This window comes from Juglans regia, chromosome 14 (assembly GCF_001411555.2).
Source record: "Juglans regia cultivar Chandler chromosome 14, Walnut 2.0, whole genome shotgun sequence".
In the NCBI taxonomy this organism is placed as follows: Eukaryota; Viridiplantae; Streptophyta; class Magnoliopsida; order Fagales; family Juglandaceae; genus Juglans; species Juglans regia.
In genome coordinates this window covers 15,320,566-15,343,553 of record NC_049914.1, presented here as the reverse complement: position 1 = coordinate 15,343,553, position 22,988 = coordinate 15,320,566, and the positions used below count along the sequence as shown (strand labels likewise).

General features: G+C 36.3%; 1 protein-coding gene across 2 annotated transcripts; it reads left to right on the top strand.

Annotated features, from left to right (window-relative positions):
* Nucleotides 1-7,039: 7,039 nt before the first annotated feature.
* Nucleotides 7,040-15,883, top strand: LOC109020593 (probable inactive receptor kinase At5g10020). 2 transcript variants are annotated; one of them, XM_019003100.2, is made up of 4 exons: nt 7,040-8,595; nt 11,304-12,872; nt 13,002-13,063; nt 15,039-15,181. In XM_019003100.2, exons 1-4 carry the CDS (start codon nt 7,692-7,694, stop codon nt 15,096-15,098), a joined length of 2,595 nt encoding a protein of 864 aa, XP_018858645.1. In that variant the 5' UTR covers nt 7,040-7,691; the 3' UTR covers nt 15,099-15,181. The 2 variants fall into 2 exon arrangements, with proteins under 2 accessions (XP_018858645.1, XP_018858637.1); XM_019003092.2 differs by lacking the exon at nt 13,002-13,063 and having other exon boundaries at nt 15,039-15,883.
* Nucleotides 15,884-22,988: the final 7,105 nt, after the last annotated feature.

Genomic DNA, 22,988 nt, shown 5'->3' with positions numbered 1-22,988 from the left:
TACAGAGAGGTTTGCTCGAAGTGCGCTCGACGTGGCGCTCGAGCAGAACTCTTCCAGAGAGGTTCGCTCGATGTCCGCTCGACATCTCGCTTGAGCCAATATTCAAAACAACGTGCGCTCGACTTGCGCTCGACACCTTGCTCGAGCCAACAGAGCAAAAATCGTAGGTGTTCTGTTCTTGATTCTCTTGCACATTTTATCAAACACGTTGCATGCATACAACACAACTTACAAACACAACATATAATTCATCAAATACATTTCCTTACTACAAATTCACAAAACCAATTCACAAGAATCACAACAAAATACCAATTTATAAGAGACGTGCTGTAGAAAATTAAATTGATTGAATTAAATTTAGGGCTCGGAACCCCTTACTCTCACCGTAGGTAGAAGCTGAATAGAGGAGCAAGAATGGCGGCACGAAGGAGCAATGACGAACGGCACTGAGACACGAGAGAGAAGGGATGCGAGAGAGAAGGGAGAAGGAAGACCGAAGAAGGAAGAAGGGGCGTCCTACGTTTTGGACCCCCTAGTGTGATCAAAATGATGCCGTTCCATATTAAGTGGAACGGTGTCGTTTAATTTTTTTACAAAAACCCAGCTGTAAAACGACGTCGTTTTACAGTTGGGTTTTTGTTTTTTTAAAAAAATCTGAGTCGGAGCTCCGACTCTGACTCCGATTATCTATTCGGAGCTACTCCGAATTCCGACTTCAAATTCTGATGGCTTCGTCAGAGTCAGAATCGGAGCGGATGTCGGTCGGAGTCGAAAATTTCAGAATTTTGCACAACCCTAGTTCTGGCTGTTACATTAGCAGAAGACAAATGGGTCATTTGTCTGGTCAAGTAAGAGTGTTAATTGATAAAAATTTTGTAATTAAGCTTTACTTGTAATTGATTTTCAAATAATAAAATTGATTTTTTCGGGTTTGGTTGCCCCGTAGGGTTTTACCTTTAAATACTTATTTAAAGGGTTTCCCTTCGATATCAATTGTTGTGTCATATAAGTTATTTATTTAGTTTATATGTTCATTTGATTAAATAATTGAAAGATTGAAATCTAACAAATTTGTTGAGTGAATTGATAGTTATTTCAGTTGCGTAAATACACAGAGGTACTTGGGTAATTTCAAAATGAAACTAGTTTGGACTGAGGCACGAAAATTTTGCTCTGTTTATGCATATTCAAGCCCTCTGCAGTATACAAAGTTTCAAATGAGAACCGGTGCAACAAACATCCTCTTGACTTATCTCCTCCAAAATACAATAGCGAAACTAATTTTTGTATAACTCGAAACAACTCTATACAAATAGTTGAGCCAAAAGCTTCACAGAAAACAACACATTTGTTTGTTTGGAAAATTCTTAAGAGTATCCACACACTTTTTTCTTTTTCTATAAAACTTGTCTTATGGCTCGTCTGGATAGTGAGATAAGATGAGATAGTTTTAAATGAGTTGAGTAAAATATTGTTGGAATATTATTTTTTAATATCATTATTGTTTTGGGATTTGAAAAAGTTGAATTGTTTATTATATTTTGTGTTATAATTTGAGAAAGTTGTAATGATGAGATGAGATGAAATGAAAAAAAAATAAGATGTGTTTCTATATCCAAACGAGATAGAACTGAAGATGCTATTAAGATGAAGCTTGGATTTTTCAGTTAATAAATTTGTTTTCTAACATGGAGCTTCCTTCGTGCATATAAAATACACTTTTCATGTTAGTGCCATGTGGCACGCAATCCAGTCATTTTCATATCATAGTGTGGAACGTCTAAATCAGTGTAGAGAAATTTTATTTGGACACATGAAAGGATCTTAGTCACACTTGGTGAATATTATAAGACACTTGGCACCAAGAGGAACAATGAGATGGAAATGTGAAGTTAAGGAAAATCAAGTTTTGTGATCATGCGACCTAAGCTAAAAATACTATTCCATCTAACTATCTATTTTTGTACCAAACCAAAGACGATTTCAACTCTAATGAAACCCCAAATATTTGGAATCAAATTGAAATCCCACATACCTTGTGGAAACCGAAACCTTAAATGGTTTCCCAAACCCTAAATAAGCAGGTTTTAGCTTAGTGTTTAATTACTTGATTAAATAACTTCCACATGTTATTAACCATTCAAATTTATTTCATTACACTCTTATCCATTATTTTATACCATAGTATTTTCAATAGGCCAAGAAAAATTGAATTTGGGCTTGATAGAAACCGAAACCCCAAACCAAACCCTATTGAAACCTCAAATGAGACCCAATCAGTTTAGGTCCATTAAGGCCCAACGAAATGCACCACCTATACTATCTTCTTGGGAGAAGTTTCTCCTCTGACTTGAGTGTGCTTTCACTGCCCATATCAGCCCCAAATAGTGGTTTTTGGGAGGGCAATCAGCCACCTCACCACCACCCCATCACACGACAGCTTCAAGGCACAAAACCGTGTGTTGTAGCCATGGTTTTGGATGACAAAAAATACCAGAAAGTCACCCTCACATCCCCTCTCAACCCCTCTAGTCTTCCATAGTTTTTCCTTTAGGCATTTGTCACTTTTGTAAGACTTTCTTGAAGAGAACTGAATGGAAAACTTTAGACAACTTTTCTGGCCTTACTTGCTCGAATTGTTTGAAGACTTTTTAAGTAGATTATCACAAAAAAATCTCTTCATATAGTTGTCCCTCTTTGATTCTATGTTCCATTGGTATATTTTGTGGGATTTTTCATGGAGTTTTGATTAGTAAAATGTCTGTTTAAGCATGCAAAGATCGTACTGGACAATAATCTAGATAGTGTGTGATTCTTTGATTTTTTTTATGTTCTTGACAAGATTTTGGTCCGATATTTTTATGTTTTAGATTTAACATATTAACATGCAAGTTGGATTTAAATTTGTTGCATATTGAGAGTTTTTACTAAGAGTTTTGTAAGATATGAAAAAGTTGGAAACTAAGGTGTAAAAACAGTTTCTGTTTTGAGTAAGCTTGGATATTTTGTTATGAAAGTATGTTCCTATCATTTTGATATTCATATATGTTATTCTTAGGAATGTTATCTATGTGTTAGGAAGCTATTTTAAAGATTTATGGTTGTGATCTTGAAGTAATGAATTTTTATGCATGTTAAGGTCCGGTTGAAACACAAACTTGAGGCTCATGGGTTGTGTTGTGTTTCTATGCAATTTTTGCCATGAGATCTTGACTTGAATGTGAAGCATATGATGTTGTTTATTAATGGTTTATTTCATGAAAAACATCAGATATAGTGGTTTGATCAATGGCCAAAACATGTGGTACTCGGTTTTGGAGAAAATGTGCAAACTGATTGTATTGGTTGACATTTTGGGATTTTTGTGATCTGTGACTTATTTATTCAAACATGATATTTCTTAGTATTGACTTATGATTATGTTAAGAGTATGTTTTTAAACTTACCTGTTACATGTTATATTATGTCATGCCATTTTTATGTTCAAGTACGAAATTATCTATTACATGTTATACTATGTCATTTCATGTTTAACTATTGCACGCCATGTTATGTCATGTTGTTAGTCATGCTCACACGTGATGTCATGTCATGTCATCTGTTATCTCATTTCAATCCACGTCATGTCACGAATATGGAGTTCGTCACAAAAAGCAGCTTTTGTAGTCTATTAAGTCTTTTATGTTTATCCCGACTCTAAGTGCTAGAATGTGGTAATATCCTAGTAGAACTCCGTTGTTCACACTGAAGTATCTAAACTGGTGTGAAATTCTCTGGGTTGACAAAGTACTATCAACATGTTTCGAATGGGGCCAAAGTATTATGGTCACTGAAACAAAGTTAGGAAGCAACGGTGATGGTGCCAAACCACAGTTGTGATGTGATGCGATGTGGTATTGGCAGGGGCACACTGCTCAAGGGGACCTGTGTAGCATCCATAATTCATGTTTACTTAAGTAGTTATTATGGGAACAAGATTCCAAGTTCATGTTTAGTTTCAAGTTCAGTTTAGTTTCAGTTCACGTTATATTCATTTTTGAGTTTAGTTCAGTTTCAGTTCATGTCATGTTATTTCAGGTCCAGTTGCAGTCCATGTCAGTTGAGGTCATGTCAGCTCATGTCATATGAATTACCAAGTCACATCACGTTCATGCAGGTTTACGTTAGCATTCACGTTTTTACTGTCATGCATGTATTTGTACACTACTAGTTAAAGTTATTTGTTAATTTGCTGAGATTTATAATCAAATCTCACTTGGTAGTCCCAGCTACCATCCTCCGGAATGGTAGATCATGTACTAAGTTTAGGAAATGTGACAAATGGTCTATTGGAGGAGGTCGATTAGGCGACAATGCAACGACGTATTGCTCATCGCTTCAATGCTCGGTTTCATCGATAATATTTTGGCTTCTTTGACCGAGTTGCACAAGTTACTAGCCTAATATATTATATTAGTCTTTACATGTACTTAAGGCGTGTTGTCTCCAGTACTCGTGATGTTACAGATTTTTTCGACATATATTGTAACTTTTAAACATCTGTTATGTGGATTTTATAAAGTATTTTTATGTTTTTTTGGATATATTGCTTCTGGTACATAGTATTGCTTAAAGAAAAAAAATTATCCGCCGCGAATATTGCATATTATTAGATGCATGCTAGGTGCATTGCATCTTTATCTTTATCTGCATCTTCTGGTACATGCATGCTAGGTGCATCTTTACCTTGTGTCGCAGATCTTTTGGGCGTGACAATGTTAGTTTGCCCGCTCATTTTGTCTAAGTTTGATCGCTCATGCATTTTAATTTTTTTTCTAATGATTAAAGAAGTAGTGTATTTGTGTATGTTTTCCAAATGTTTAAAGATGTTTAAAAAATATTTAAAAGCAAAAGATAAAAAGTGCAGCTGCACTAGAGGCATGCCCGACGATACATGCTAAGCAGCAGAGTAGTAGCTGTATTGTAGGCCATACGCTTGGCAAACTTAATTAAAATATATTCCCGTCCGAGCTGTGCTACGGATCAGGATCAGCCATTGTTAAGCACACGTTACGTGTCTACTTTTTTTTTTTTTTTTTGTGCAAAATGCACCAGACCTTCTACCCCTCTGTCTCTCATCAGCTCTCTCTCTCATCAGCATCTCTCTCTCATTTCGGCTCTCTCTCATCAAATCTCTCCCTCATCCCTCATCATCTCTCTGTCCTCGACTCTCTCTCTCATCAGATCTCTCTCTCTCATCCCTCGTCTCTCTCTCTCTCTCTCTCTCTCTCTCTCTCTCTCTCTCTCCCTCCTCGGCTATCTCTCTCTCATCCATCAATTCTCTCTTGGATCCGTCTCACTCTTAACTCACTCAATGAAACGGTGTGTTTATTCCCCATGTCAAGTGTATACCGGATGTAGCGAAACATTGGCTGCTCCCAAAAATATTTCTTCCCGTTAACTTTATCTCTAATAAAAACTGACAATGTGACATTGTGAATACTATTTTTTTTTAAATAAAAAAAGAGATAAGGATACGGAGACTCAATTCCCATACATTCGTACCATATAGGAAAGAAGGAAAGTGCCATCAAGCTGCTTTGATCTTCCCTCTAACACAAAGATATACGAAAACAAAACTTAATATAATGATAAATGTTATCATGCCCATTAATTTATATAACTCATTTTGCTTCTTGATATGGAATCACAATATGGTGTTACATAGATTAATAAAAAAATTAAAAATATAAACATAAAAAGGTTAGAGGGAATCTAAGGTTTTATTCTTTTTTTTTTAATATTTTTGGACGTCAATTTATTTTGAATATATATTTTTAAAATTTTTTTAACAAGTCATGTGGCACCACGTCAAGGGGACAAAGTGAGTGATATAAATTATGAGGTGTAGTTACTTTACTCTAATAAAATTTATCACTCTTGCCTAACCAAAAAAAAAAAAAAAAAAAAAAATCACAATAAGAAGATATAGAATATTGAAAGAGAGACTAGTCTTCTCCTCCGCAGTAGCCAATACATTTAGGAGCTATTTTTTTTTTGTTTTTTGTCATTAACGGAAATCCCGGGTATTTGATGTTGCTGATATATTATTATATTTATTAACATTTTACATGACTTTGTATAATTAAGCATTTTTGTATATCTATTCACAATATGCTAATTATTGACCAGGTGAAAAATCAATATAACAATATGCACTTCAATAAGCTGCCCAAGTATGCAGTGAATGTGTTATATATATATATATATATATATAAATACTAAATGTGCCTTCTCAATCTTACCACTCATGCATTTTAATTTTTTTTATTTAATGATTAAAGAAATGACTATTAGTAAAGTTGTATATTTATTTTTCTTAATGATTTAAGGAAGTTAAAAGAATGTTTAAAAGAAAATACAAAATATAATAAAAAAATTTCAACTACGACAAAAGCTGGTCCGCTAGCAGCATCATATATATATATATATATATATATATATATATATATATATATATAAAATATAAGCTGCCCAAATTTGAAAGGAAAAGTTAGCATGCAGCTTCCTTTACCTGTCCTTGAATGTGTTAACTTTGGAGACATGCAGCTCCAAGCTGCAGTCTGCACGTCTCCTAAGAGAGGACATCTTTGTCCTATGAATATATGAAGGAGAGAAGGAGTCTATTTCTTTGTTTGTGTAAAGAAAAGTTCTTTTATTCAAATTAAACATAAAGAGAGAAACACTCCTAGCTTGTTGCAAAGGGCAAGAGGGGAAAGTTTTTAAGCTAAAAGAACATTAAATTATATTTTTTTATAAAAATATTTAAGTATGTTTTTTCACTACAAATTATAACTTTATCTATTGATTTTGTGTGAATTTGAAATTTTCTATCCTTCTAATTTTTGATAATTTAATGGTCGAATCTTATAAGTGATAAGTTTGTGACATTTTAAATTAGAGATTCAAATACAACTTTCATAATTTAAACCTCGTACTAGTTACTACAAAAGACCGAAGGGAGAAAATAAAGTCACCTACACATCCCAATGCGAAAGTTGTCTTCATTCCAGCTTCCTTTTTGCAAATAATAACAAACAAATCAGCTACCATACCTACCCCTCGAATCTGTTCCCTCAGCGCACCATTACTGCTTTCCTTGAATATACGCTACTCACATTAACATTGCTTCTGCTCCATTTCTATACCTCCAAATTCCAGCCCCACTTTGTACTTCTACCCTTCCATTTTGGAAATCTATATCTAGTCTGCCATTGTTGGTTTGTTTCTTCTACGTCTTGTTGTTGGCAGTGTTGCTGTCTGCCACTCTCCCCATCTTTAACTGAGCCGCTCAATGTTTAAAGATGTAGGCTTTTATGCGTAATCTTTCCTTGTCCTTCAATTCATTGTTGTCTCAGCAATGTTCAATTGTTTATTTCTTGTTTGACTTGCTTTGGTTTGCATTTTGTAAAAATGGGTTCCTTAATTTTGGCGATTCTTGAAATTTGGAAGTTCGATTTACCAAGACTCTCCTACTGGTTAGTGTTAGTAGCCATTGAATTCTTCAATGCAAGTCTTTCGAGCTTTTAGCTTTGCAACTTGCAAAACTAGCACTGACTTCCACTCTTCGCTCGTAGTCCAATTTGTTACACTCTGTCTCTGTCTTTCTCTCTTTGAAGTTTTTCAGAGCTGGGTCTGTTTCAGAAGGAATGCGGGCAATCTGTTTGACAATGTTGTTTTTGGTAGTAGTAATTGCATTTGGAGAATCAGACATTGAAGCACTCTTGGAGCTCAAGAAGGGCTTTGTAAGTGAGCCCTCTGGGCAAGTCCTTGTTTCATGGGATTCTAAATCCTTGGATTCTAATGGGTGCCCTCGGAATTGGTACGGGATTGCTTGTAATGGTGGTCGAGTGACCTCAGTCACTGTTAATGATGTGGGCCTAGCCGGTGAGTTTAGGTTCTCAGCTATTACAGGCCTTAGCATGCTTAGCAGCTTATCAATTTCGAACAACCAGTTGACAGGGACAATATCCAAGATCGATTCACTTCAGTCTCTTCAAAATTTGGATCTCTCATGCAATCTGTTTCATGGGTCTATACCCCCTGGATTAGTCAAATTGAAGAAGTTAGCACAACTGAATCTTTCTTCAAACCAATTCGAAGGCAATGTTCCTGATGGTTTTGGCAAACTCCAGCAGCTGAAGTATTTAGACTTGGGGGGAAATGATTTCTCTGGGGATATTATGCATCTTCTGTCCCAAATAGGTAGTGTGGTTCACGTTGACCTAAGCAGCAACCGGTTTTCTGGTTCTCTGGATCTGGGACTCGGAAACTCTTCTTTCATTTCCACGATTCGATATTTAAATATTAGCCACAATCACTTGGTTGGAGAGCCCTTTGCTCACGACGGAATGCCATATTTTGACAGTTTAGAAGTGTTCGATGCTAGTGATAATCAGCTGGTAGGAACTGTACCTTTGTTTAATTTTGTGTTCTCTCTACGGATTCTTAGGCTTGGAAACAATCAGTTAAGAGGGTCTCTACCAGAAGCACTTTTGCAGGAGAGCTCAATGATCTTGTCTGAATTGGATCTTAGTCTTAACCAGCTCGAAGGTATCTTGACTTGATTGACATTTTTTTTTGGTATCTTGACTTGATGCTTTACCTTTTACATAAATTAATTAACATTATGTGTCTCCCAGATTTGTCCTTTTTTTAACTTTATGAAGAGTTCTTCGAACTAATTTCTTGTGTTCAATGTTCCTACATAACATTCCCATTTTAGTCGGCTTGTTAGTGGCTATGCATATCTGAGTATACAACTGTCATTTTCTTAGCATCAATCAATTATGTGGTAGAGGTAAGCAAAACAACTATCAGAGAAGCACTTCCTGTTGTACTTTTATCCTTCTAGTTTTTGTTGTCTTGATAACACACTTTATAGTTATACCAATGCACGGGAATAATTAAAATAAAATATAAGGGGTGAGGAAGCAAAAGAGGTAAATAATGACGTGTCAATAACTACAATAAGATAGCTAACTTTTTTCTTTACTGGAAAAGCAAAAATAAAATGATAGAAAAAGTAAGTGAAGGAAAATCAAAGTGATAAGCAATGGGAAATCAATATCACTATAAGCTGAACAGTCTTATTTTTCCTCTATTGAATTAGTAAATCATAAATGTGGTATTAAATGATTGGTGACTATTTGTTATGTTTCACTTTTGGGCCAATCATTTAATGCCACATCAAGGAATGTTAAGAGGATGATGGTTAAAAAGGATGATAAATAGAATTTTTCTTTTTTAAACCTTAATCTGGTGGGTTTATTGTGTTAATAAAGACAATATAATGAAAGGTCTATTAGCATATACAAGTTAGGGTGGTTGATTTGTTAGCAAGCTGGAGAGGGATCACAGGGACACCACAGATTGCAGCCGTGTGGAAGACTATATGTATTTTCTGGTGTATTTGGAATGAAAGAAACGAGAGACTCTTTGAGGATCATGAACGTTCCTTGGAAGAGTTTAGGAGTTTTTTCTGGAAGACTTTGTTTTTGTGGGCCATTGCTCTTGATTGGAATGGTCGCAGCTTTCATGATTTCCTTGTAACTGTTCCTAGTGCTTAAATAGGTGTAATCACATGTATACTTCTAGTGTACCTGGGCTATGCCTACTTTTATTAATCAAATAACTTATTACTTATAAAAAAAAAAAGCATATAAAAGGTTGGGCTAGGTCAATTAAGTAAAATGAAAAACAAAATAAAATGATGAGGTTTCTCGATAGAATACAAAAAGAATGTGCCAGGAATTATATGGGTAATAGGTTTATTTATTGCTCCATCTGTCTTTCTGAAACAAGGCTAGAAACAAACTCCTACTCCTATGTTGCTTAATGAGGAAGGGCCTCTACGTGGTAGATCAACACAATAAGTTTACTATAAAATCCACCATTATATGTGCTAAGTCGAAGAAATTTATATTACAATGATCATCACGACCTCAACCGATGATGACCTTATGTTCAGAAACAAGCTTTAAAAACCATCAATTTGAAATGCTTAAGCTATTGAGCCAACAATGTGTATCTACTACATCTTAACACTTATAGAATACTAGAATTAAAAACAAGGAATAGGATGAAATAACATCTTATATCATTTTGCTGAAGTTGAAAGGATGGTTATTCTATATTATTATGATAGCATGTAAGTTTTTGAGAATTGTTATTGTTCTTCTCAGTTGGTGTTCGTGGAAATGTGTCCTAGAAACCTCTTTTGCTGTTCAGTCCCTATATTGACATTTTATGTCGGCCCGGTTTGTTGGTGGAAAAATAAGCTTGTAAATTGTATGTCCAGGAATTTGCTTAAAGCATTCTTTTTTTCTTTTTCATTATTCTTATTGGATAGGTTGCTGGTAATATCTTTGGTACTCAGGCAACGTGAAGTTACACAAAACTGGTGTCATAATTCGATTCAAAATCATGTTGCATTGAATTGTCGGACTTAGTTGTGCCTTCGTGTTTACAAAGCCAACCAAATAGACTAATAGTGCAATGAAGTTGATCTGTATGTCATCTCAGTAGTTTAATTTTACGATGAAGATTTAAGTCATAGTTGTACATGGAAAAGAGGATCTCATTCTTTGTTTGATTAAATTTAGGATTAGATTTTTGTTAGAAATACACTGGAGAGTGTATGCATCAGAATTTAATATGCCGGAACATAAAAAGTAAAAAAAAAGAACAGGAAAAATAGTCAAATTTTTTCAAGGTCTCAAGGAAATCTCAAGCGGCATTTGAGTTTATACTCCAAAAGGACACCAAGGTTACAATAGGAGTTCCTTAAAGTCACTGTATAGGGCAAGAGCTTCTTCCTCTCAAGTAATGTAGAATCCCTTGTGCCACCTTTCTATACTCGATACAGATATTACAATTTAACTTTTTCATCAAAGAAGGCTATTGTTGCTTAACTTTACTTGGTAATATTTTTTTTTATCAGGATATACATGGAAAGAAGCTCATCGTCGATGTCCGTTAGTATATTAAATATGTTCTAAACTCAATACTCATATTTCTTGCTTCACAATGGCTTCTCTTGCATGACATGATGATGCGAAGTAATCCTAGACCCTAATCCAGTAACTCCTAGACTCTTTCAAGATGGGTTTTCTTCTGTTGTATAGTGTATCATTTCTTTGTTCACATCGGTTGAGCATTTATAGCTTTCAGCTAATTTATATGGGTTTTGAAATTGAATTCTTTGCAACACTCTATCTTCCATTTTCCTTTGTGGTTAAAAAGAAGTTGCATTATGGCAGGTCCCGTAGGAAGTATCACTTCTGCAAATTTAAAGAAGCTTAACTTATCTTCAAACAAACTGTCAGGATCCTTACCTGCCCAGGTAGGGCACTGTGCCATCATAGACCTGAGTAATAACATGCTTTCTGGTAGCTTGTCCAGAGTCCAAAGTTGGGGAAACTATGTGGAAGTCATTCGGTTAAGTTCAAACTCATTGTCAGGAAGCTTACCAAACCAAACTTCTCAATTCTTAAGGCTGACTTTGCTTGAGATATCAAAAAACTCATTAGTGGGTGCTCTCCCACCAGTATTGGGTACATATCCAGAACTTAAAGTGATTGATCTTAGCTTCAACCAGCTTAATGGGATCCTCCTTCCAAGCCTTTTCACCTCAACCAAACTGGCTAACCTTAACCTGTCAGGCAACAATTTCTCTGGGTCAATACCGTTTCAAGAAATTGGAAATATTACTTCCATAGATTCTGTCAAAGACTTGAGCTTGATGTCTCTTGATCTGTCCAATAATTCGTTGAGTGGATATTTGCCTCTAGGGATAAGTAAGTTTCATAACTTGGTGTATCTTGACCTATCTCATAACAATTTGGAAGGTAGCATTCCTGATGACCTTCCGGGTAACTTGCAAGGTTTCAATGTGTCTTTCAATAATTTTTCTGGTGTTGTACCTGAACACCTAAAGCGGTTCCCTGATTCAGCATTCCATCCGGGAAATAATTTGCTCATCTTTCCTTATTCTCAATCATCTCCAAGAGATGTCACAAACAGGACTCCAAGTGAAGCCAGGTCTCATATGAAAAGTGTTATTAGAATTGCCCTGATTGCAGGCTTAGTTGGTGGCACTGCTGTGATATGTCTTTTGTGCATATTGATCTATTCTAGAACTCACTGGCATGAACATACGAGGTCCAGTTCAAAAGAAGATGATGCTAAGATAGGTATTTCAGAAGGGAGTTCCTCCATCTCTCATAGATCAGGACCCAACAAAAATGTGGACCCATCATTATCTTCACTCGCATTTGATCAAGATATTTTTACATCATCCCAATTGGGATCTGGTAATGATGTTGGGGAAACTTCATCAGTTGTAAAGAAGCACTTGGATGCTGGCCATCTAGAATCAGTGAAAAAAGGGGTCGGAATATCTCCTCCTATGTCCCTCGTGTCATCTTCAAACCCATCACCTTCTAAAAAGCAACTAGCTGATAATCCTGGTGTGCTCAATGTTGTTTGTTCTCCTGAAAAATTAGCTGGGGATTTGCATCTCTTTGATGGTTCCTTTCTATTCACAGCAGAAGAACTTTCACGTGCTCCGGCAGAAGTAATTGGGAAGAGTTGTCATGGAACATTGTATAAAGCTACACTTGACTCTGGCAATGTATTGGCAGTTAAATGGTTACGGGAGGGAATAGTAAAAGGACGGAAGGAATTTGCAAGGGAAGTAAAGAAACTTGGGAACATCAAACATCCAAATTTAGTTTCTCTGCAGGGTTACTACTGGGGCCCAAGGGAGCATGAGAAACTGATTATATCCAATTATTTCAACGCTCAATCCCTTGCACTCTATCTTCATGGTAAGATTCTATTTACTTTGTTTGATACTACTATGCACACATCCTAGGATATTTTAGTCCGTTTTTCTTCAGAAATTCCTTGAAGTTTGATCAAGCCAATGTGCAGTCCTAATCATCTGATGTGTCCAGCACCGGAATGTGCTGAACTCAAAGCTGACTTGCTGTTTAGCCTATGTGCTGTATTCTTTAAGGTAAATGGAAGAATTTATCTTCCAATAATGAGCCATCATTCAGGTGGTTATATTGCGCAATCTGACTGGTGCTCAATCATTAGATATGAATGCTAGGACAATCAATTTTTATGCCACGTAATTATGGATCTTGGCCGAAAATCAATGATACTTGCATCACCCTTTATGAAGATCCTTTTAATTTAATTCTTTTTTATCTATAAAGCTTTATATTAATTTCTTGTTATCTGGTCACCAATCCAAAAAACATTATGTGGTGACTTGCTATTATTTGGTAGTCTTTATGGGCATAGTATAAAGTTGTCTTGATAGTTTCCCGGCCAACAGACTATCTAGTGGAGCAATACTTGCTCTTTGCTGGTTTTAGGAACAGCAGTAAATATGTAATCCTAAACTAGGTGATAGCCTTACAGTCTGGTTGGATAGATGCATTGATCTGAACTTGCAAGAGGATGATACTGACAATGATTATATTGTTAGTGAATACTCTATTATCGTTTGGGAAAGTAGATGGTTATCCAACATTATGAAAGAGAAGATAGCGTGAATGAACAGGAACAAAGCTCCTTGAACATTGCTTCTGAGCTTGATCACTCTGCTATGAATAATTGAGGAAAAACTTGAAGAAACCAGGTTGCACATTTATTAGCCTTTTCTTTCTTAATAAACTTCTACATCTATTCAGTTGATTCAAGAGATGGCTAGCACATTTTATTTTTAATTTTAAGGGGAAATATACAATCCACCTTAAACTAATAGACGGTTTACTCTAGCCCAACACTGATACACTGCAGCACACAACCATAAAAATTAATAGCACATTTGTCTAATAATGACCATTAAAATGAATGAAAATATGTGGAAATAGATAACATGGTATAATCCTAACCATCAAGTCTTAACAAAAGGTTCTTATTGCAAGTTTTTGGTAGTTTGTAATTACAATCTGCCAATGTCTGAGGATGCTTGAGGAATGAGATAAGATGAGAATTTTATGAATAGTAGTAAGATGATTTGTGAATAGTAGTGAGATAGTTTGAGTTAAGTATTTATTGAGTTTTGGGAAATGAGAGAGAAAAGTTGAATAAAAAATAGTATAAATTTAAAATATTGTTAATATTATTTTTGTTTTGTAATTTGAAAAAGTTAAATTGTTTTTTGTTTTTTATTTGAAAATTTAGGAAAGTTGTAATGATTAGTTTGAAAGTGTTTGTATTTGAATGTTGTTTGGGAAAGAAATGAGATGAGATGAGATGGGATGGGATGGGATGAGATGAGATGAGATGAAACATGTTTCCAAGCATCCCCTAAGGTGCAATGTAACCCCTAGGGGTTGTCTCAAGTGGTAAATGCCTTGGGCTAGGGGTTATGCTCCCTCCAGGGCTAAGGTTCAAATCTCCTTGGGTGCAGACAATCCCTAAGGATCATCGGACTGAAGGATTTTTCCCTTGAATTACCCGATATGCACTTGAGGAAAACTCCTTGCCTCTAGGGTCTGTGCACCCCAAAGATTAGTCGGTAGGCTGTTCCCGGATACCATGTGCCAATAACAAAAAATGTCAAAGATGCAATGTGTACGCATATTTCCCCATATATTTTTTACCGTATTCATTGGTTTTCGTCCACCATAAGTTAACATTCTCTAGTGAATTAACTAAACGTTACGACAAGCAAAATAACCATAGTACCCCTACATAACTCTGGCCCTTAAGCTTGCCATGTTAAAACATCTGCCATTGGCGTTAGGCACTTCATATGGTGTTGGTATCCTTAGTTGACTTCTGCTAACTTGTTTACTAGAAGAAACGTATTATTCAGATTGCACTATTTGTGATGACCACAGAAGATGATTATCTAGTGATAAAGATAAGGCAGCTCCTAAAATTTTTATGATATTTTGTGTACAATAATTCTTTTGGTTTCCTACAGTATCTGATAGAAGAATTATGTTGCATCCCCTTTATATATTCCACAGAGATGGGGCCAAGAAACCTGCCACCCTTGTCTCTTAGTGAGCGGCTTAGGGTTGCTGTAGATGTGGCCCGATGTCTGAGCTACCTGCACAACGAGAAGGCAATACCTCATGGAAACCTCAAATCCACCAACATTTTGTTAGAAACTCCTACTCTAAATGTGCTTGTTACTGATTACAGCCTGCACCGAATACTAACTCCAACTGGGACTGCCGATCAAGTTCTGAATGCAGGTGCCCTTGGCTACAGCCCTCCTGAATTTGCTAGCTCAAGTAAGCCATGCCCATCATTAACGAGTGATGTCTATGCATTTGGGGTTATCTTGTTGGAGCTTCTGACTGGTAGAAGTTCAGGGGAGATTGTTTCTGGGATCCCAGGTGTAGTTGATCTGACTGACTGGGTGAGGTTATTGGCAGCTGAGAATCGTTCTGGTGAGTGCTTTGACAGGCTGATTCTGGACAGGAACAGAGTGGAGCACCAACCTAGAGGTCTTGATCATATGTTACAGGTGGCTCTAAGATGCATCCTTCCTGCATCTGAGAGGCCCGACATGAAAAGAGTTTTTGAAGACCTCTTAATGCAAGTCTAGTGAATGATATCACCAGGAACAGAAGCTCTATTGCCTCTTTCATTCTTTAACTTCTTTTGCCAATTATTTCTGTTAATGACGATTCTAGATAGAAATTGTAACAGCTTGAACGTAGGAAATAAAGTTGGGTTAATCATTCTTTCCAAACTCACTCTTGGAAATGTAATTTAACTCTGAATTCTGGTGTGATTTTGTTAAGGAGACTGCCTTGCGAGAGGTGTTATTGAGCTGCATAATTTATAGATCGATTTCTCCGTACAATTTGTGGCAAGGTAGTTTGGATACTAAATCAATCTCAACTCATCTTATTTAATTATTACAACTTTCTCAAATTCTAACATAAAATATAATAAAAAAATTTAACTTTTTCAAATCTCAAAATAATAATAATATTAAAAAATAATATTCTAACAATATTTTATTCAATTTTTAACTTTCATCTCAACTCAATTCAATTCAGTTTAACATCCAAACACAATGAAATGATCCCTCTGTTTTGGTTGCTACCTTCCACCAATTTAGCTACATTTATCTCACGTGTCTATTTTCATACATGGCAAGTTATAAACACCTTTTATATCATCTCTTTAGAAGAGATTTTCTGTGAACATTATTTACTTGATTTTGTAGAACCAATAATTATGTACTTGTATTGTGCCCCAAAGATTACGACAGAACAAATTATTGAGATGAATCTGCAAAGATACGGAGGGTGATGATTGACTAAACTATAACCTGTTCATGGGTTAAAAAAAAACTACGAGAGATCAAATCCTGGAGTGAATCACTGCGTGAAGATGAAAATATTTTTGCCCTCTTCTGGTTACCAGATATACAAATACATTTTTCTGTTTATTTGAGAGTTAGAGGTTGTTAGGATATAAAATAAATAATAAAATTTACATATTTTCATTAATTTAAATTTTTGGGAGAAGTGATTTCTTCTGATATCTGAGTAGATCTCGTAAGTTTGAACATGATTCACCAATTTAATTAAATATTTAATGTATTGGACTCATTTATTATTAAAATTCTAGTTCAGACGAGAGAATATTAATATATAAAACAAATAATAAAATATGTCCCTGTATAAGCACAGCAAAATCACAAAGTGTTTCAGTAGCATTTAAATGATTTCGGTAACAACTTCAGAGAAAAAATTAACCCATTCGGAGCATAGGTTTGTGCAATGCAGCAAGACGAAGGAGTAGCAGCGGTGTCAAAAATAGGGAAAGGTCCAGATGCAGGGGCAAACGGTAGCGCCAACAAGAATGGCTACATCCGCTCCGAATACCTCATTGAGGAAGAGGAAAGCTGAACACCTAGTAAAACCTCTCTCTCTCTCTCTCTCTCTCTCATGGTAGAGAAATCACCGCTATCACTCATATTTCCCAACATCCACCCAAGCTATAGTATTGAGCTATCTATTGTTGCCTCCAAAAATTCCAGCACATCAACCGCCTCTAGAAGTGCAACCACGTCAATTGCCTCATCGAATACCTCTCAAGAAGAATCTTCTGGAATCACCTAGACTAGGTTGGTGCCTTCCCTCTAGGTATGGCTATTGTACTGTATTGTATTATGGCCGACACTTTTGTAGCTAACTCTATAAATTCATACTGTCATTTGTAATGCACAGCAAGTGCTCGAGTATATTCCTAGTAGAAGGTTGTTAGATTATTTCTCTATATTATTCAATTCTGTACATAGAAAACTGCATGAAGAAATATACAAAAAGTTTTCCTTCTCTCTTTCCTCTTCTCTACGTGGTACCAGAGCCCCAAATCGACTAACGCCTTTTTTTTTGTAAGGCTACCGATGGTTCATGTTCTGATAAAGACATCTCCCATTCCTTTACCTTCCAACTTCCCAGCAATTTCTCCCACATAGTATCTGTCAAACTCAGTTCTGATAACTATTTACTGTGACGTGCCCAAATCATCCCCTATCTCCACGGCCAAGAATTATATCACTTCATTGATGGCTCCACCCCTCCTCGTCCGCCTATTCTCCCCGTCTCATCACCTTCTCCTACTGGACCCTTTCCTCAACCAAACCCAGTCTATCTTTAGTAGCGTCGTACTGATCAAATGCTTCTTAGTGCTCTTCTTTCATCCCTCACCGAACTAATCTTTGCCCAGGCTATTGCCTCCCGCACCTCTCGAGAACTCCGGTTCACACTAGATACCATGTTCACCTCACAATCTCAAGCTAAAATCTTCCAAATCCGTCATCAACTCACTAATCTCAAAAATGGTTCTCTATCGGTGACAAACTACTAGAGAAAATTTCATCTTCTCTCCGACACAATGATCGCTGTTGGTGAGCCGCTTTATGACTCTGAGGTGGTTTCTTACCTTCTTAATGGCCTCACCTCTGAATATGAATCATTTGTTACTTCTGTGACAACTCGGGCCACTCCCATTAGCTCATCTGAACTTTTTAATCTTCTGCTCACTTTTGAAAGCCGTGGATCCCTCACCACCATACAACACAAACTTCTCCCAACACCATCTGCTAATATCAATACTTCATTTTCCTCTCAAAATTCAACCCTTGGAGGTCGCAACACTTATCGTGGAGGTGGCCGAACTTGATGAACTCGCTTCTCATCGTCTCCCTCATTTTCTGCTTCCCAAACCAACAAACCCACATGCCAGGTCTGCACCAAAGTCGGCCATGTAGCTCTCCAGCGCTACCACAAATTTGACCAGGGCCTATCAATTTGAACCACCTCGATCTTTCTCTGCTAACTACACAAGCTCGCCGTAGCTCACTGATACACAGTGGTATCCCGACTTAGCCGCAACAAACCACATCACTTTGGACCTTCACAACCTCAATATCTCAAGTGAACCGTACCTTGGATCTGAACAAATTCAAGTTGGCAATGGTGCTGCCCTCCCGTTTACACACATTGGTGATTCTCAAATCTCTTGCTCAAACTCTGTTTTCTCCCTTCATAAACTACTCTGTGTTCCCCAAATCACCAAAAATTTAATTTTTGTCAAAAAATCCTGTCATGACAACTCTATTTAATTTGAGTTTCATGAATCTAATTTTCTTGTGAAGGACAAATAGACGGGCAAGTTGCTTCTCCAAGGCCCAACGCATAATGGCCTATACATGTTTCCTCCAGCCTCCTTAACACCTACTCTCGTTGCCCTCATTGGTGAACGCACTACTCTCGCACAATGGCACTATCAACTTGGTCATCCCAACCTTCAACTTGTTTCCCGCATACTGCGCACAAAATGTTTACCTTTTATCCCGTCTCAACATGAGTTTTTTTGTTCAAATTGTCCTCTTGCCAAGTGTAGGCAATTATCTTTTCAATCTTCTAGTACTTAGTCCTTAAAAACCTTGCATTTAATTTTTGTGGATGTTTGGGGTCCATTCCCTCATATATCAAGAGATGCTTTTCGTTATTATAACTCATTTGTGGATGATTTTAGCCGCTTTACCTGGTTTTATCTGTGACGCCCCCAGATTCTACTTGAGATTGGACGGACATCTGAAGTGTCGGGACATGCAACACAAGGTTACCTGCCCCCGTTCATGACATATAAGATGCAATGTTCCTAACATGCATCTAGTATTATGCAGTATTTGTAGCGGATAATTTTTCTTTAGCAATATCATGCACCAAACTTATAATATTCTAAATAGTTAAAACATAATCCATGTATCTTAACAAAATAAACATCCACTATTACTGCACGGGTCTCAGAAGACTGTAATCTTAAAACAACGGAGACCTGACTCCATAATTATATTGCCAAAATACACTATTGGGCTAGTTCGTTGAGTAACTCGCGTAACTCGACTAACGATGCCGGAATACTATCCAAAGACCTAACTATGGAGGCTACAAGCTTCGTGTTACATCTACGACGTCTAGTCAACCTCTTCCAGTCTGCCAGTGTCTGCTCTTTGCTCTGATCATAACACATCGCCTACCATTCGGGGGGAATGGTAGTTGGGACTACCATGGTGAGATTTGATTACAAATCTCAGCAAGTTAACAGGAAACTTCCACATAGGTTAACGATGTATGCATGACAGTAAAAACATGAATGTATAATCAAAGTCATAAATAAGCATAACATAACTTGACATATAGTATGACATAAATAACATAACTTGAACTGAAACTGAAACTTAGCTTAACGTGACATAACATGACATGTACGCGAACTTAAAACATAACATGGACTAGCAATATAGCATGAACGGGAACTTGAAACATAATATGAACCTGAAGATAACATGACATAAATGTGAACTTGAAACATAATGCGAACGTGAACATGATATAACATGAAAGTGAACTTGAACATAACATTGACATGAACGTGAACTTGAAACATAATATGGACTTGAAACATAGCATGAACGTGAACATACATAATATGAACGTGAACTTGAACATAACACATAACATGACATAAACATGAACTTGTAGTCTTATCTCATAGAGTTACCATGATTGCGTAATCTTATCTTATGGAATTACCATGATTGCGTATTCTTATTCAATAGACTTAATTATTAAAGTGACTATACGGGTGCTATACGTATCCCCTTGAGCCTTATGTCCCTGCCTATTACCGTATCACAACACAGGTGTCTATACCAGCTGTGAGTGTGTTAATACGTACTCCACAGTTGCTATGGCCCCACGTATTCTACGTGTCACAATCGTTGTGTCTCAAGTAGTGTATGCTCCACGGTTGTTGTGGCCTCATACTTCATGCTTCACAGTTGTTGTGGTCCCATGACTTGTTTTTACCACACTTGTTGTGGACACACGTAAAATAAAGTGTGGCTCCATTGGCGTTAGTGCCTGGTGCGCTTCAGTGACCAGCTAGTTAGGCCCCATTCACAACCTGTTGACTGTACTTCATCAACCCAGGAAATTTCACACCTATTTAGGCACTCCAGCTTGAACAAAGAAGTTTCACTAGGATAATACCTCATCCTAGCGCTTAGGGTCATGATTGACATGAATAACTTAACAAGACTGTTCTCGAGATACACAAACAGTATTCTAAACGGGATAGCATGAATACGAAAAGACAAAAGTCCTGACATAGCGTAACGTGACATGAATGTAAGACGACAAAAATGACATACTTTGGGACATAAAAGTAACATACAACATTTCATATCATGGCATGCATGTAACAGACTATTTTGTAACATGGCATAACATGTAACAAACAATATTTTGTAACATGGCATAATATGTAACATTGAATATTACGTGACATGACATGCATGTAGCAGATGACATACGTAATGTGACATACTTGCAATGGATAGTAACATGAGACAAAATATATTGTGTAACAGATAAGTATTTCGTGACAGAATAATTCGTGTAATAGATAAACATGTGATGACATGACATATATAACACCATACGAACATAAACTATAGTTCCCTTAGCCATCACACATACTATTAATTTAAATTAATAGTAAATTAAGTTAAATTAATAGTTAACTTATCTCGATCGTCGCGTTCTACGAGAATAAGGCGCGAAACACGAAGAACTGTAAGAGGGTATTCTAAACGTTAGAAATTTTAATTACTAACAATTTAATTACTAACAATTAGAAATGTGAAAAGAGACAACTTAGAATAAAATTACCATTTTACCCTCTAAATGTGAAAAAATGATCAATTTACCCATAACTTAAGGATTTCACATCCTAACTCAAAAAATTACTAAAATTTACATTCCTCATGTAAATTTTGTCCCAAACTCAAATATCAACTTAGAAAAATTTAAAACCATTCACAACTATGGAAAACTCACTATGGTTGAAACATTCATAGGCAATTTCTTTTGATTTTGGTTGCAATTTCTTCTATCTTCGAAACCCATGATTAAACCAAAATTTTGTAACAAAGATCTTCCTATCCTAAGTTTAAAAAAAATACTTAACACATCCATTAAGTAAAAACTAATCATCAACACCAAACTTTTTGTAAGAAGACCCAAACTTTTTAACAAAAGGTAATAAACCATTAAAACACAAGTTTTGACCTTAATAAAAACATCTCCAAGAATTCCAAAAAAAATCAAATCTTACTTCTACCATATCCATATCATCATCTTAAGATAAACCATGCTTTAAATCAACAAACAAAAGTCACCTAAATCACATAACACTTGGAGTTTTTGGTTTACACTTAGTCCAAAATCAAAATTTTTTCACTCACCTAACTTTAATCAATCTCTTGATCCATGGCTTAAACAGATGTGATTTTCAAATTAAAACATCTCATGGTTTAAAAATGTGTCCTAAAGAAGATTCAACCATCAAACTTAAAATCACATGGCTAAGATTTAATAAAACATGGGTCTAACCCAACAACATCAAATCTTGGGCCGAACCGGAATCCCCTTGCATAGAAAAATCATATATTTAAAACTAATACTAAATATCTTCAGAATAACATCCTAACATGTATATAAGAGGCTTATGATCATCACATAAAAATATCAAAGCCTTTGGAATAAGATTAAACGAAGAAATATTCGAACTTTCTTAAAACAAAAACTGTTTTTCCACTTCCAGTTTTCAAGTTTCTAGATCTAAAGAAATCTATCGTCAAAAGCTTTATTCATGCAACAAAACCTCAATGAGCATTCATAAACACATTCTAACAACACTCCACAAAACATAACATACTCTCCAGTTTCACGCCCAGAACGACCTTTCCATAGTTAAAAATAATTTTGACCACTCAAATGAGCATGTAATGAAACTAATAAGACATCCACGAAAAGTACACTCAAAGACGAACAAATTTTATGAAGGATTCATTGTGCAAAAATACTTACAAATGGTAATTGTCACGCAAAAAGACCTATAAATCTGCCCAAGAGAGCTCTTTTGAGTTTCTCTCTAAGAACATGGTGAAGAAGTGATAAAATGGAGTGAAATGTGCCTTGCACGACTTTAGACTCCTGAACGGGAAAGTTATGGGCTTAAATGACCCTTGATTGGAATTGGCTATGTGACATAAAGTGGAGAATAGTGAGGGGCAAGGACTGCCTGCAACAGCTGTGAGAGATGGAGGTTGATGGAGTGGATTTCTCATTCACATCAAGGCACTATTGGGTGTAGTCAATGGCGGTGGATGGTCTTCCATGTGGGGGAGGAAACTTCTTCAAGAAGCATTGCCAAGGTGGCTAAATTCGTGGGCCTTGGTGGGCCCCAACCAAGTGGGCTTCAATTTGGGGTTTAAAGGGGGTTTGGTTAGGGTTTGAGATGCTATCAAGCCCAAAACCAATTTTGCTTAACCCAATCAAATTTCTAAGGTTTAAAAGGTTGGATGATGATGTCAT